Below are 13,068 nucleotides of genomic sequence, written 5' to 3' on the forward strand. Positions count from 1 at the left end.
TCCCTTATTTTGTGTATACGTTTTTCTGTCCAGCTAATGAGCGCTCAGGCTCGCGCGAAGTTAGGATTTGGCAATGCAATATGTGTGTTTCAGCAGATGGTGGAGCTGAGATTGATGTACAGACGGGAGGAAGTGCCTGACAGCCGGGGCTGTTTGACGGGAATGCGGAAAAGCACAAGTCACCGAATTTGAATTCTGTATCAAAACACATGCCAGCGCTAACAAGCATAGATATTACAGCGACGATTGGTTTCGGGGTTGTCTCAACTTTCTATTAATAGGAAAAAATAAATGGTTTGTGTTTTTATCTGAGCGGGGTTACTGTCCTCGCAAACCCTGCTCTCCTATTTCTGATCTAAATAACACCTGGCATATTTTCTTCAAAATCAAATACTCCGGATGTGGACCTGCACTCCCACACAAGCACATAATGTACACACAGAAGCGCACAGTTATACACACACACATATATATACACACACACAGAGTGGGGAGATACAAGGCGATTTCTGCAACTTCAACACCGTCAACATTTCCTGAAGAGATGAGCATTTGTGATAGGAGATGAAAAGAAACTCCGCGGTGCATCGTATGGAATATAAAATGAGGGGTGAGAACTTTTCCGGAGTCTGCTCTTGGAGAAGCGCGTGTTCTTTCTGGTGATTTTTTTTTTCTTTTTCTTTTTTTTTACGCTAATGCTTGCAAGTTCGCGTTGCATCAAGATTTCTGCGTTTGGTGCCATTTAGCTGTGAGTGTGCACGCCTGTCTGCCAGCGAAGACTGTGTTGATGTCGGCAAAATACGAGGAGACGGAGACGGGGGAGCGGAGGAGAGGGGTGGATGCAATCTGCTAAATTTCCACTCTCCAATTTTTATTTTTTTATTTATTTTTTTTATTTTTTCATGCTAAAACCGAAGAGAGAAAATTCTGCCATTGTTGTGTTGGGGTAAAATTAAATCTGCGCTACTGAAGTGCAACAGAAGTGTTGAAGCTTCGGAGCATTATGGCGTCCCATTCTCTTACATTAATCTCCCAATATTCCAAGGCTGTGAAGGCCTATTTATAGACCAGGGGATGATTAAGTGGTGAAGCACTGTGCCACAAAGGGAACCAAGCTCATTTTCTTTTTTCCATCCTCTCTCTTCCTTACTTATTCTTCTTCTACTTCTCTATTCCTCCCCCCCTTTGTGTCTTTATCTACTTTCTCATCTGCTCGCTCTTCCTCTCCGTCGCCCTCTTCTTCGCAACCACATGCATTATGCTATACACCTTCCCTTGCATAGTTTAGCTGTCACTGAAATTATGTTAGACTCGAGGGGCACGGGCAAGTCCTTAGACTCCATTCTTTTCCATTACGCATTTGACAAAGGGATTTGGAGGAGTGTTAACTGTTATGAAGCCGCACAGCAAAGAGTGACAGCCTTAACAAGGGCAGGATGAGGCCCCCATCTAGGTTTTTTTTTCCCTCGCCGAGTCGAGCCGGATCAAGACTGAAAGGTGTCCATTAGTTGGAAATAGACGAGGGAAATATGCACGGGGGGATTCTACTCATGCTTGCTTGCAAGGTGTCCTTGAGTGGAAGTGGAGCACTGCACAGTGTAAAGGGTTAAGCTCATTTTCATGTGAGACATGATTAATTGAGGAGAGGAGGGAAAAAGGCGAGGAGAGGAGAGGAGAGAAGAGGAGATGAGAGGAGAAGAGAGGAGAAGAGAGGAGAGGAATGACCTCGCCCAGCTCAAGACCGGCCTCATTTCATCGCTTCCAGAACAGCGAGGGCATAAATGAGATCAAACCCTTCTTTATGTTTCCACACTGACGCTCTATCTGCTGGGCCACGTCCAGATTTCTCCCTGGGTTTTACCGAGGCTTAGATGGCAACACTTTTCTGCCGGGGTGGATTTTGCACAGGGCTTACTGTAAATGCTGAGGACCTCCATAACAAGTATTTGTCTATTAAAACTACTCCCAGGGATTTGAACAAGAAAGGCAACACGGGCCTGAGATGTAAATATGCCGAGAGGACACGAGGGGAAGGGAAAGTTTAAACCGTGGCTTGTCTGAGACATAAAAAAAAATTTAAAAAAGCGCAGCCATTTATCTCTTACGCAACGACTATATTTGAGCCCAACGGAAATGCTCTTTCAGTCAGTACCTGCACGCGGTGGAAATAGCTAAATTCACTGCGACTGAACACATTTCCTACGTCCTTAAATCTGCCACGATTCTTCGCAGCCACCTAACAACTGGAGCTTATATTTAAAGACAAATTTGTTACACTCTTTAGCATTCCTGTTTATCTGTCCAATATATTTTGGTACAGCTGCAGTCTTGGCAGCCCATGAAAACACTTCAGCTGGAGAAAGCACAGTCCATGTACCTTGAGTTATTTTTAATAAATCCCTAAGAAGGCAATTTGATAATTCTCAAATCCATGCGTCAAATACCGTTTAATCTAAAGACACAAATTTATCACATTTACGATGGTATAAATTTGATTCATGCCGAATTATGTGCAAATGAATAGCTCTGCCTCCACTGTTCGGGTAGTGAAACACAAACTTTAAATCCTCTCTTACCAAAGCAATATAAGCCTGAAAAGCTATTAGAGCATGACTCCTGAGAGATGAACAAGACAAAAGCGTTATGCCTGTACCTTTACGGAAGGTGCAGACAATACCAGGCTATTTTCACTCTGACAAGCCATATTAGTCGTGCCAGCTTTTGCCTGCCGGCAACTCCTGCGTGATAGCTGTCTGCGACATTTTGTTTTCCAGTCACACTAGCTGATCCCCTGATTGAAAACATTGAATGCTGAGAGGGTGTTATCCCTGTTTGGAGTTTCTGATCCTGGATGTCTAGGGCGACCGCTGGGGCTTCTCATCCCTCGGCTGAAACAGTTGATCCCTGGATCTTTGTGGAAACAGAGTGGATTGCTTTGCGGAGATGTGAAGCCTAAGCATGTCAGGGATGTTTGACTGTCATAACCCTTCTCCGAAAAAAGAACAGTTTTCAGGTGCATAGCTGGATGTAAAGCAGATTTTCTTAATGAATAAAACATCCCTGCGGTACGTGTGCTGTTGACATAACGTTTTTGTCGCCCTAAACAGATGCGGCGTGTTTTCCCGCGGCACGGACTTGTGTTGCTGTGGATTTTTATTGGTGGCGTTCACGTTTACAGGTGGTTCCCATGCCTCTTGTACCAGTGGTTTGTAAAATGGAAAGCATTAGGCCAATCCCCATTGAGTTACTAATGGGCACCAAGAGAGCCCGTTAACACAGGGCCCAGATGTACAGAAAGCATTCATGTGTGTCCATTCTTTGTTTACACTGTCCGCCTCCTCTTACTGCTGTTCACCGACACCAAAGATGGAGATGTCTTGAAAAGTTTATTGGAAGCTGTCCTGTAACAGAATGAAAACCCTTATGTGTTCCTCTCTCATTCTCTTTCTCTGCAGGCAAGCCCTTGGCACTAACTAGTCCAATGGGGAAAGGCACTTTTTGCAAGCATTGCCCAGATTTCTATTTGAAGGCCAAACTATGTAGGCAGACAGATGCATCTGTCCACATTCTGTCTACTCCTCTCTTTCAAACTTTCTCTCTGGCTCCCACTATCTCTCTCTCACCCACACACACACGCACGGACACACACACACGCACACACACAGGGGGCTGTTTCCTCATCGTTCACACTGAGAAATGCCCTGTAAGGACGTTCCTTATCCTGCAAACCAGACTCTGCTGGATGCTCTGTAATAACAACTCCAGCCGTCCACCATCCAATCAGCCTGGCTCTCTGCTGTGTGTGTGTGTATGTGTGTGTCAGTGTGTGCGCGCATGCGAATATGTAATATTTTTTTTTCTCTACAATCTCAAACCACAAAGCGCAGAACACATTTATTTTTCCAGACAAGAACAAAGACATTAAGAATTCATACAAAATACAACTTGAAAAGAAAAATATTTATTTATTCATACTTTATTTATATCCTGGCACATTATGGGTTACTATTTGAAAATCGCAGCCCCTCGCCATTCTGCTGTACAGTACAATATTTCTAATGAAATGGCAACACTGAGAATCATTAATGAAAAATAATGTGTTAAAAGAAATGAATGCACATGAGAGCGCATATGAATTTCCAAAAAGCATTTATAAAGGCAACTGGACTTTGAGAAAGACGTTTTGAGAAGACCCCACCACTCATTGTTCACTCATTTGAGTAGCTTCTTCAGTTCTGGCTGCAAGATGATGCTGCACTGAATACATGTTTACCTCTTAAATGGGAAGTCAAAAGTATTTTTTGCCTCCTACTTTTGACTTCAAAGTGGAAAAAACATGGCTGCCTCCAGGTTCGCTTTGTGTCTTTAGTTTTTTCATTTTTCATGTAGTGGTAGTCACTGAACTATTGGATTATTTATTTATTTATTTGGTCTTTTTTGTTTGTTACTTTGTTTTATTGTTTTGCCATCTAATGTGGAGCATGTGAAAAGAGTAAATTCGGTTTTCGTTTTTTTTTTTTTTTTTTTTTTTTACTAATTGGAGCTCAGAATTCCGAGTTCGTAGTTGCAATGGAATGCAACACAAGGTGTTACCTAGACCCGCCTACGAATGATCTGATTGGACAGGTAGCGATAAGTCCCTATTTGGTTCATTCAAAACTTTATTTAGATGACAACCTGTCGCGCAACATTCTTCGCAGGGCCTACGATGATTTGGGTAAGTGAACTATGAATAAAGACCAATTTCCTGTCCCTAATTTAATTTTAAATTTAGCGTGGACTTACAACGTCATAATAGGTAGTATGACGCGTAGCCGGATGACGGAATTAGCCTCACGTGCGCTAGTTTACGTCTGAGATGCGCTTGTTACTATTATATTAACCATAAAGCCAACAGTTAAGATACATTTTTGACTGTCTGACTGCATTAAGCAAATGAACGGAGCTTGTCAGTACATCACTAACTATTAGCATCCTTTCGCATTCATTTGTCAGTTTACTTTATTGTACGGTGGCCGAGAGGGCTCGGTGCACTGCAACTCGAGAAATAGACGTATGCAAATAGACAAAACCAAGTGGAAAACATCTGCATATGTAAATTTGACCACACATGCACTTCAACTACTCACGACAACAGCAAACACAGAAATGTAGGACCTAAGAAAGGTAAAAACGTAGCATCATATTTGAACGGGAAGTAGGTTTTTGGGGAAAAAAAGTCCCTGTGTTGACACGGGGATTATTTCATTGTGTAATACAATTAAGTCAGCTATGTGTGTCAGTATAAAACTATTTGAATCCCTGAACATTGCTGTGCAAGGCCCACGTCTTCAAGTAAGGACCTGCTAATTTGCAATGCTGAAGCATGTTAATATAGATAGTATTTGTTAAAACATGATGAGGTTTCGTACATTGTCCACTTTTGTCCCGTGACTGGTTGTGGAATGAATGAATGTGTTGATCCTTTGCTACCACTAGATTTCAAACAAAAGCGTCCACTTATGGGGACAACAGGTCTAAATGAAGCAGAATAAGCTGCCGCAAACCTAAAATGTAATGTTCCCATATGAGGACGCAGGGTTTTAGGAGATTAAAGATATGAAGGTCAATAAAGATAGGCAACCCTACCTAAGAGACAGCATTATTCTATCCTTTGTCTCTCCTTTCGGACTGGACAGACCCTTCAGACTCCAATCCATGCCGCCTCACCTTGAGAGAGGCAAATCTGTCAATTAATATTTCGTGTTTGACTCTTTCAATCACATCCTTCTCAGTGGACATCACACCTAGGTGCTGGAGTCTGCTTTGGCCCATCGTCCTGTGTAGTATTAGTCTTACACCTTGGCTTTAGCATCACCACGTATGCCTGAGCACAACAGATCCAATATAAACTGTACTGTACTGTATAAACGTACTTTTTTTGGTAACTTACAGGAGATCACCAACCTTACCTAACCGTGGGAGCTTCGTGGGGGAGGGAGGGGTAAACGAGAGAGGTGGATCATACCACTGCAATGCAAGTGGAAGGCGGGGGTGCTGAATTTCCTCATTAAACTATTATCTTTAAACCACATACTTTCTACTGTTGTACTGTTTTGTTCTCATTTTATCATAGCTGAGTGTTTTAAAAAAAAGTGTGAGTTTTCAACTCTTATTTTAGGGGTGCTGGGACAAAGTTAAGGTGTGCTTGAGCACCCCTAAACTAAATGGCTATAACTACTCTGTGACTAATTGAATGTTTCCAGGGAACCCCAAAAAGTGATGAACCCGTCTGGGATGTGTTTGTTGTTTAAAGCGTTTTCTCATCTTCTGATTCCTTCTAAGCCTTTTGCATTTTTGACTTGTCAGTTCAAATAAGTCGATACACAATTAATTTGCAGATTGATGGCGTGAATGATATTCGCACATTTATTCTGACTCTTTTCATCACATCCTCTGGAAACATTTCAGTTGGCGTTTGCGCTTCGTGCAGTGTGTTTCTCCGTTCGTCTGGGATGTGAGTATTATTTGCATTGATGGGGGCGTTTTCTTAGCTTGCCTGTGTTTCCCTAAGTTGCTGGTGCGATTGAGCTCTCCCGGCCACTGTATCATGGGCCCACCTCACCTAGATAAAACTAATACCCTTTAAACGCCGACCCTGCAATAAATCAACTTCGTTTTGTCCGCCTCAGAGAGGGTCGGCTAAATAACAGGGCACCTCTCAGTATGATGCATTATAGTCCACGAGCTAAACGGCCGTAAAGTTGAATCAGCGCCTGAACTTTCACAAAGGTATGATTACTCCCGGACTTTATTAAAGCGCATTCGTTGGGCAGATGAGTGCAGTCTATGTATGATTTTAACCGAGCAGCTGTGCATGTAATATGCAACAAAGTGGGTGGGTGCGCATAATGATTTGTGATCCCTTAGGGGCACATGACCACAACTGGCAAAATTTACCATGCTTCTCCGCCGTAATGGCACTGACTAAATTACCCTGCTATTATTGAAAGTACTACCACGGCAGATAGAAGATACGGATGGCTGTCACATTCCAAAGTCAGAGCGTGGCACCAGAAGTAAGTCTGTCTCACTGCAGTTGCTGGAGGGGGGGATTTGTGGGCATTCGTCAGCACTAACTGGAAGTGACAGTGTGCAGAGAGGTCCTAATTACTGTCTCACTTGACTAATTGTCGTCTCTGAAGAATGTATTCCCACTAAGGTCCCGGGAATCTCATTGACAGCGCTGCTCAGGACGTATGGGCCCGGCGCTGACTGCGCCGCGTTCAAAGGCGATTCCACAAGTGGACAGTGTAAATACACTGAAGTGAGCCGCGGACGTTGTAGCGCATTTGCAGCGGACTAGCAATGTGATACAGTAATTGGGAAAAGGTATGCATGAGTGCAAATAGAATGAGCGTGTTTTCCTGTGTGTGTGTGTGTGTGAGTTCAGCTTGCCGGAGTGTTAAGATGTCCTTCGCTGCAGTCATCCCGGCATAATAGCCTGATGAAGTGAGACCATTGTTGCTTTTCTGGAGCCAGGCGTGTTAGAATAACTTGTAGCATTCAAAATAATGCAGTGGAGATGAGCCTTTAGTGTAGGGCAACTGAACTGAATGAATGTCTTCTCTTTCAGGGTCTTACCATTCAAAGTGCATCAGCTTCTCGTTTCCATGGTTTCCTTCTCCGTGCCAATCTTTCCACCAGTCTGACTATGAGAGAGAGTGCGAGAGAGAGAGAGAGAGAGAGAGAGAGGGAGAGAGACGGGGAGAGAATGACAGAAGGCTTTTAGCAGTGGTTATCTCTCCTTTGCATAAAGTCCCCTTTGCATTACCCGGTGCATGAATGGCGTGTGAATAAACACCACCAGCCAGCTCATATGGAAGCCTCCGTGGGTTACAAGCGAGTGGGTGTGTATGAATTCATCTAATTTGTGGTCTCCTACAAAAACGACACGGTTTGATCATGGATGAGCAGCGGGGAAAAAAAAAAAAAGCACATCTCCCAAATGGCACCGGGGTATTTTCCTATTAGTCACAACAAGCTAAAGGAGCAGGAGTCATTTGAGCATCATAAAAAGGAAATTTGCTGTTCCCATCACCTCCTCCTTTCTATCTGGTTCCCGCACACTTATCGCATCCTGACTGACTCACTGAAAGGCGAACATTTATATATGATTGCCAGACACATAAGAAAGTACACTGAGTATACTTTCAGTGGAGAGTAAATGACACCCTTGTCCTTAGCTGCCCTGTGCTCAGGCATAGGCGTAACCATTATTATTCCGTTCTATTAGAAAATTAAGTCTGAATCATTTGTCGGGGCATTAGTCCTATTTCAAAAATTAAATTCTGGGTGCACTGAGTGTAGAAAACCTTAGGGTTTGTCGCACTTGCAGTGCCTTAGCATCAGGCCAGGGGGCGCTTTAACTTTAAGAGGAAAACAGCATCAGTTGATGTATTCTCCCAGAGCTCAATAAGCATTCCTTTCATGCTGTGTGAAGCTCTGCTGACTTATACGGAAACCCTGAATTTCTCCATAATTATGCTAATGGTCCAGATGGTAGCATGATGAGTGCCATTCTCTTTGATATTCTCACACTGCAGAGTGCTGGTGTGCAGACCAACGCGAACCGACACACGTTCAAAGTCAGCGTTCACACCATCCACCATCCCCGCATAATTGCTTTGTGTTTTCCTTTAGCCGGTACAAGCGTCCCCCTTCACGATTAAACGCGTTAGCTTTTCATTTGCGAGGGGGGATTTGACAGATCTCGTGAAGTACAATGGAGTAGCACTCACGGAACGCGAGTGTAGGTGTCGGCGTCGTTTGTTTAGCCGCACGTTTCCTTATGATTCCCTTTTAATTCCTGCGGTTCTGACACAATAAACGTGGTCAATAAACAGCAATGGGAGTGCACTCGGAGAACAATTAAGTGAGAGATTTAAAAGAGGACGGGGGCGTGCACAGATATTGTAGTGAGTCCGTCTTGTAGTGAGTTTTCTTCACCTCAGACGCACGCTCACAGTCCAGCCATTCACACTTGAGTCACACAATGACTGTGTTCATCCAGGCTTGGACTCTGGTGGCACCGATCAAAGAGCTCCTTTGACATCTCTGTAGGGATTAAATAGCCCTGTGCTCTCTTGGGGCGGGGGGTCGCTGTTGTACCTATGCCTCCAGCTGATGTACTGGCCCATGAAGAGCCGCTCATTGTGGGCCACGCCGATAAGGTGCATCTAGTGTTAAATCAATAAAATAGACCAACAGTGGAGCCGCAGATATCAATCTTCTCGCTGCGACTCTTACCATAGGATGCAGCCTGTTTTGAGCCTACTAATCAGATGAAAACGCGATAGCCTCAAGAGAGAGACTGCCCGCCGTTGCCCGTGAAATCTAACCAGCAGCGGAGCTTTTGTGTGCACGCCACACACACAGACCTCTGCTTCCGAGTGTGTGGCTCACACTTGAGAACAGTCTGTTGCTGGAAGGCTTTCAAGTCTAAAGTGGAGTTATTTGCATAGGTTAAATATGCGTGCCTTTCAGCAGCCTCTGTCGATATGACGGATTTGCTGTTCTGCCAATTTTAAGTCCTTTCATCCCACTCCTCCCACATTTCTGGAATGATCGTAGGAACTGTTGAAATCTGGTTGCTTGAAATTGCGTAAAAGAGGTTCTGAAAGGGAAGTTGTGAACAACAAAACGCGAAGTGGGCCTACATATTCTGCTTTAAGGGGAACGAATCGGCGCAAAGCTGTGTCCTGCTGGCACGAGATTACATCACTTGTTGGCAGCGCTGTGTGTGTATAGTTATGTCTTTATATGTTGTTGATAGGACCCTGGATGTTTTTGTTTGTTTGTTTGTTTTTACCTTCTTGTTCAGAAAGAATCTGATCGGATTTCAGCTGTGGAACTGGATCCAATGCTGAAATCCCACGTGCAAAAGAAGAGCTGACTCTGAAATCTCATTAGATTATGTACACATTTTACTATTTATGTTTTATACAGTCTTTTTCTGCCCCTATGTATGCTGTTGCAGTTTCCCCAAAGGTTTTCTAATTCTAAGTGAACTCGTAACGAAATCTATGATGCACTTTGATGCTGTTGATGTTGTTCTGTTCAGACCTCCTACATTTAAACTCACTTAGGGTGCTGCAAATATTGGTAATCCTGAAAAGTTTATATCTAATTAATGTCTAATGATGCTTTGAAAAACCAGCCAAAGTAAATTGGATTACTTGATCCTGGATAGCTAATCTGGATCATTCTTAACCAGATTTTTTTGTTTTTGTTTTGTACAACTGGGCCTAGAGCTGCCTTGTCTCTGTCTATGGTGCTGAACGGAGAACAAACAAGTGGAAGAAAACGTACAAATCTAGTGTGAAATCGAGGTTCCAGTCGCTTGTTATCGCGTCCCACTTCAATTACAAGATGACCATGTTTATTGAAAGACTTCTTTATTTCATCGTCGCATTTTGCCTGTCTCTTATTTATCTCATCAGACGCTTCACCTGGAGGCAATTCTGTGTGAACTTTTTTTTTTTTTACACATATGTGCGGACACATCGTGAGATGCTCGGCCAAAGTTTTGACAAGGACAGTTTCGCTTCTAAAAAGGTGGTGAAATATAAAGTTTCTGCTTCTTCCCTCCCGTATGTTTTCCTCTCTTCCTGTCATGTCACTCGTCTCTCATCCCCCTCCTCCGTCTTTTGCGTATCTCTCTGTTTTTCCATCTGTAGGCTCCCTTTTCTCTCCCCCTCTCCTACTCCCTCTCTCTTATTCTCTCGCTGTATCTCTCTCTCTCTCTCTCTGGTGCGCGTTCACAATACTAACCTTGGCTCGACGTCAGAGCCTGTGCAGCAGTGCAGTATAATGGGAGCGCAAGCAACCCAGAGCTCCTCATAGGGGGCTGCATATCGCTGCTGTATCCTCTGCTTGGCGCTCTCTAGCCCCTTTTCCAACCCTCTCCAGTACCTCACCTATAGCCCATGCTCGGGCTCCCCCCTCCCCACTGGATCCGTACCCTTCGACATGGATGTCCCGCCGTCCCTCGACCCCGCGGATTGCTGTTTCTTGGCGCAGTGAAGGAGGAGAAGGAGAACGGGAAGGGAAAGGAATCATGCCGGGACTGCTAATGGATTTAGGGAAAGCGCAAGTGACCATGCCGTGATCTTGCGCATCCAGGGCCGCCGTCACCCTGCCTTGCCCAACAACCGTAGAAGAATTACGGGGGAATCGAACCCACGCACCGGGGGGATTAACCACTGTGCATTTTTTTAAAAACAACATGAAGATTACCTCCCATCATCTGATGATAACCAGTCTCGTTTTCAGGTCCAACCTCAGGCTGATCCCGCTGATTCTGCTGCTGTTTCTTGGTTACTCTCGCGGGATGCCACACGTTTTAAGATTTGGTAAGAATCTATTTCTGACCGTCTGTCTTCTCTGTTACGATGTCTGATCGCGCCAACTCGCCTACTTGCGCGAATGGCCACAGTGAAACGACATTCGCGGAATGCGGGAGCAGATGTATGGAGACGTTCTCTGTTGCCTTTTCTTGTTGTAGAGTTGGTAAAATAATTTGACGTGCTCTGTGAAATCCCGGTTGCTTGCGAATATCTTGTCAATAGTGTTACGGCATCGGTGGTGTCTTTATTGAAGCGCCATCAAAGATGTTTTCCACGAAACTTGATGTCGCTGGTACAGTAACTCTGCACAGCTCACGCATAAAGGAAGCAACAGTTCACGGCTACATGGACACCCGATGGAGCCTCGAGAAACATCGCCTCTGTTAGATTTCCTCACCGGTGCCTTGGCTGCCTAAACTGCTGACTCCCCGGTCTTTGCACTAAATGTTTACATGTAAACATCACCCTCGGAGTGCGGATCAATTACTGATCTGTGAAAGGGGTCAGTCAATAGTTAGTACTTTTCAGTCCGAACCCCGCTGAAGTGCTGTTGGAAACCCCGGGGTTTTGCTAATGCATACCTTTATTGGCATCGCTGAAACAAATAGGCCTAGCCAGTTCCAGTTTCCGGCTTTCCAGTCCCTCTTGCTGAGAGTGGGCTACTTAAGTGTGGCTCAATAGCCCAAAAGTTGATTACACACTCCTCTTCAAGAACTACATTGCCTGGCGAATAGCGATATAATTAATGTTGATTGTAAAAGTAGTTCTTCAAACAGTCTCCACGGCGCGTTGCCGCTGCTTCATGCCTCCAAAACAGTGCCATTAACGCCTGGATTTCTCTCTTTAAAGTCACTAATCACGGCCTCTCGTGGCTTCGTCTGTTGCTTAATTAGATTCGTCTCGGGGTGGCTGCTTCTGCCTCTCTCTGCTGCATTTACAGAGAACATCTTTGGAGTGACGGAGGAGCCCCCCTGACAGCGGATGTCATCAAGTGTTGACAACACATCCTTACAATCCCCAGTTCCCCCGAGGGTCCTGTTTAAGAGTCAGGCCGCGTCCGCAGGAGCCGCCGCTATGGCAACGGGATGTGCTTGTCTTCCTGCTGCATCCTCAGCCCGATGAGCGGTTTCTCGTCTCGCACGCTGTCTGACAGACGCCGCGTGTCTATAGAGTAATCCTTGAGGGACGACACAGTCCCTGCGTAATAGCAAAGTTTTTAAGCCGGCAAATAATCACCAAATTCCCGAGAGACAAACGTGGGGCAACGTTGGGAAAGATATTTGAAGTATTTTACGCATTTGATTAAACACCGGCCAATGTTTGCTCTCGGTGCGTGTTTATTAGAGTATGTTTTTCATATTTTGTTGCCTGAACCAAAGCTGTTTCCGGTGGTGACACGCTGGATCTGCAAGGCATTTGGCATCAGTAGTAAGATAGACATAACCAAGCGAGATAAGAGATGATTCATGTCACTGAGATCTTATTGCTCTGAGGTAAAGATCATGCATGGTGTTTTCATTTTTTTGCAGCAAGAGGGAGTTGAACACACGGCTAAAAGTCGGGTCTCTGTCCATGGTCCTGATCAGGTTTGACTAAACAAACCCGTTGTTTGCTTTCAGGACCAAGGACAGCGACCACGACTCCCTGTTACTGAATAAAAGGGGCAATGATCTTGTTTTGT

General features: G+C 44.6%; 1 protein-coding gene across 3 annotated transcripts in view; it reads left to right on the forward strand.

Moving 5' to 3' along the window:
* Positions 1-4,558: 4,558 nt before the first annotated feature.
* Positions 4,559-13,068, forward strand: part of LOC124998971 (glutamate receptor ionotropic, kainate 2-like) — a 73,002-nt gene continuing 64,492 nt past the window's right edge. For 2 of the 3 annotated variants that reach the window (XM_047573660.1, XM_047573661.1), the window contains exon 1: positions 10,848-11,393. In XM_047573660.1, coding sequence (XP_047429616.1) covers positions 11,267-11,393 — 127 coding nt within the window. In that variant the 5' untranslated portion in view covers positions 10,848-11,266. Of the gene's footprint in view, positions 4,718-10,847; positions 11,394-13,068 lie in introns of those variants that run through there. The other variant, XM_047573659.1, reaches the window with a different exon arrangement.

Source organism: Mugil cephalus, chromosome 21, assembly GCF_022458985.1.
Source record: "Mugil cephalus isolate CIBA_MC_2020 chromosome 21, CIBA_Mcephalus_1.1, whole genome shotgun sequence".
NCBI lineage: Eukaryota > Metazoa > Chordata > Actinopteri > Mugiliformes > Mugilidae > Mugil > Mugil cephalus.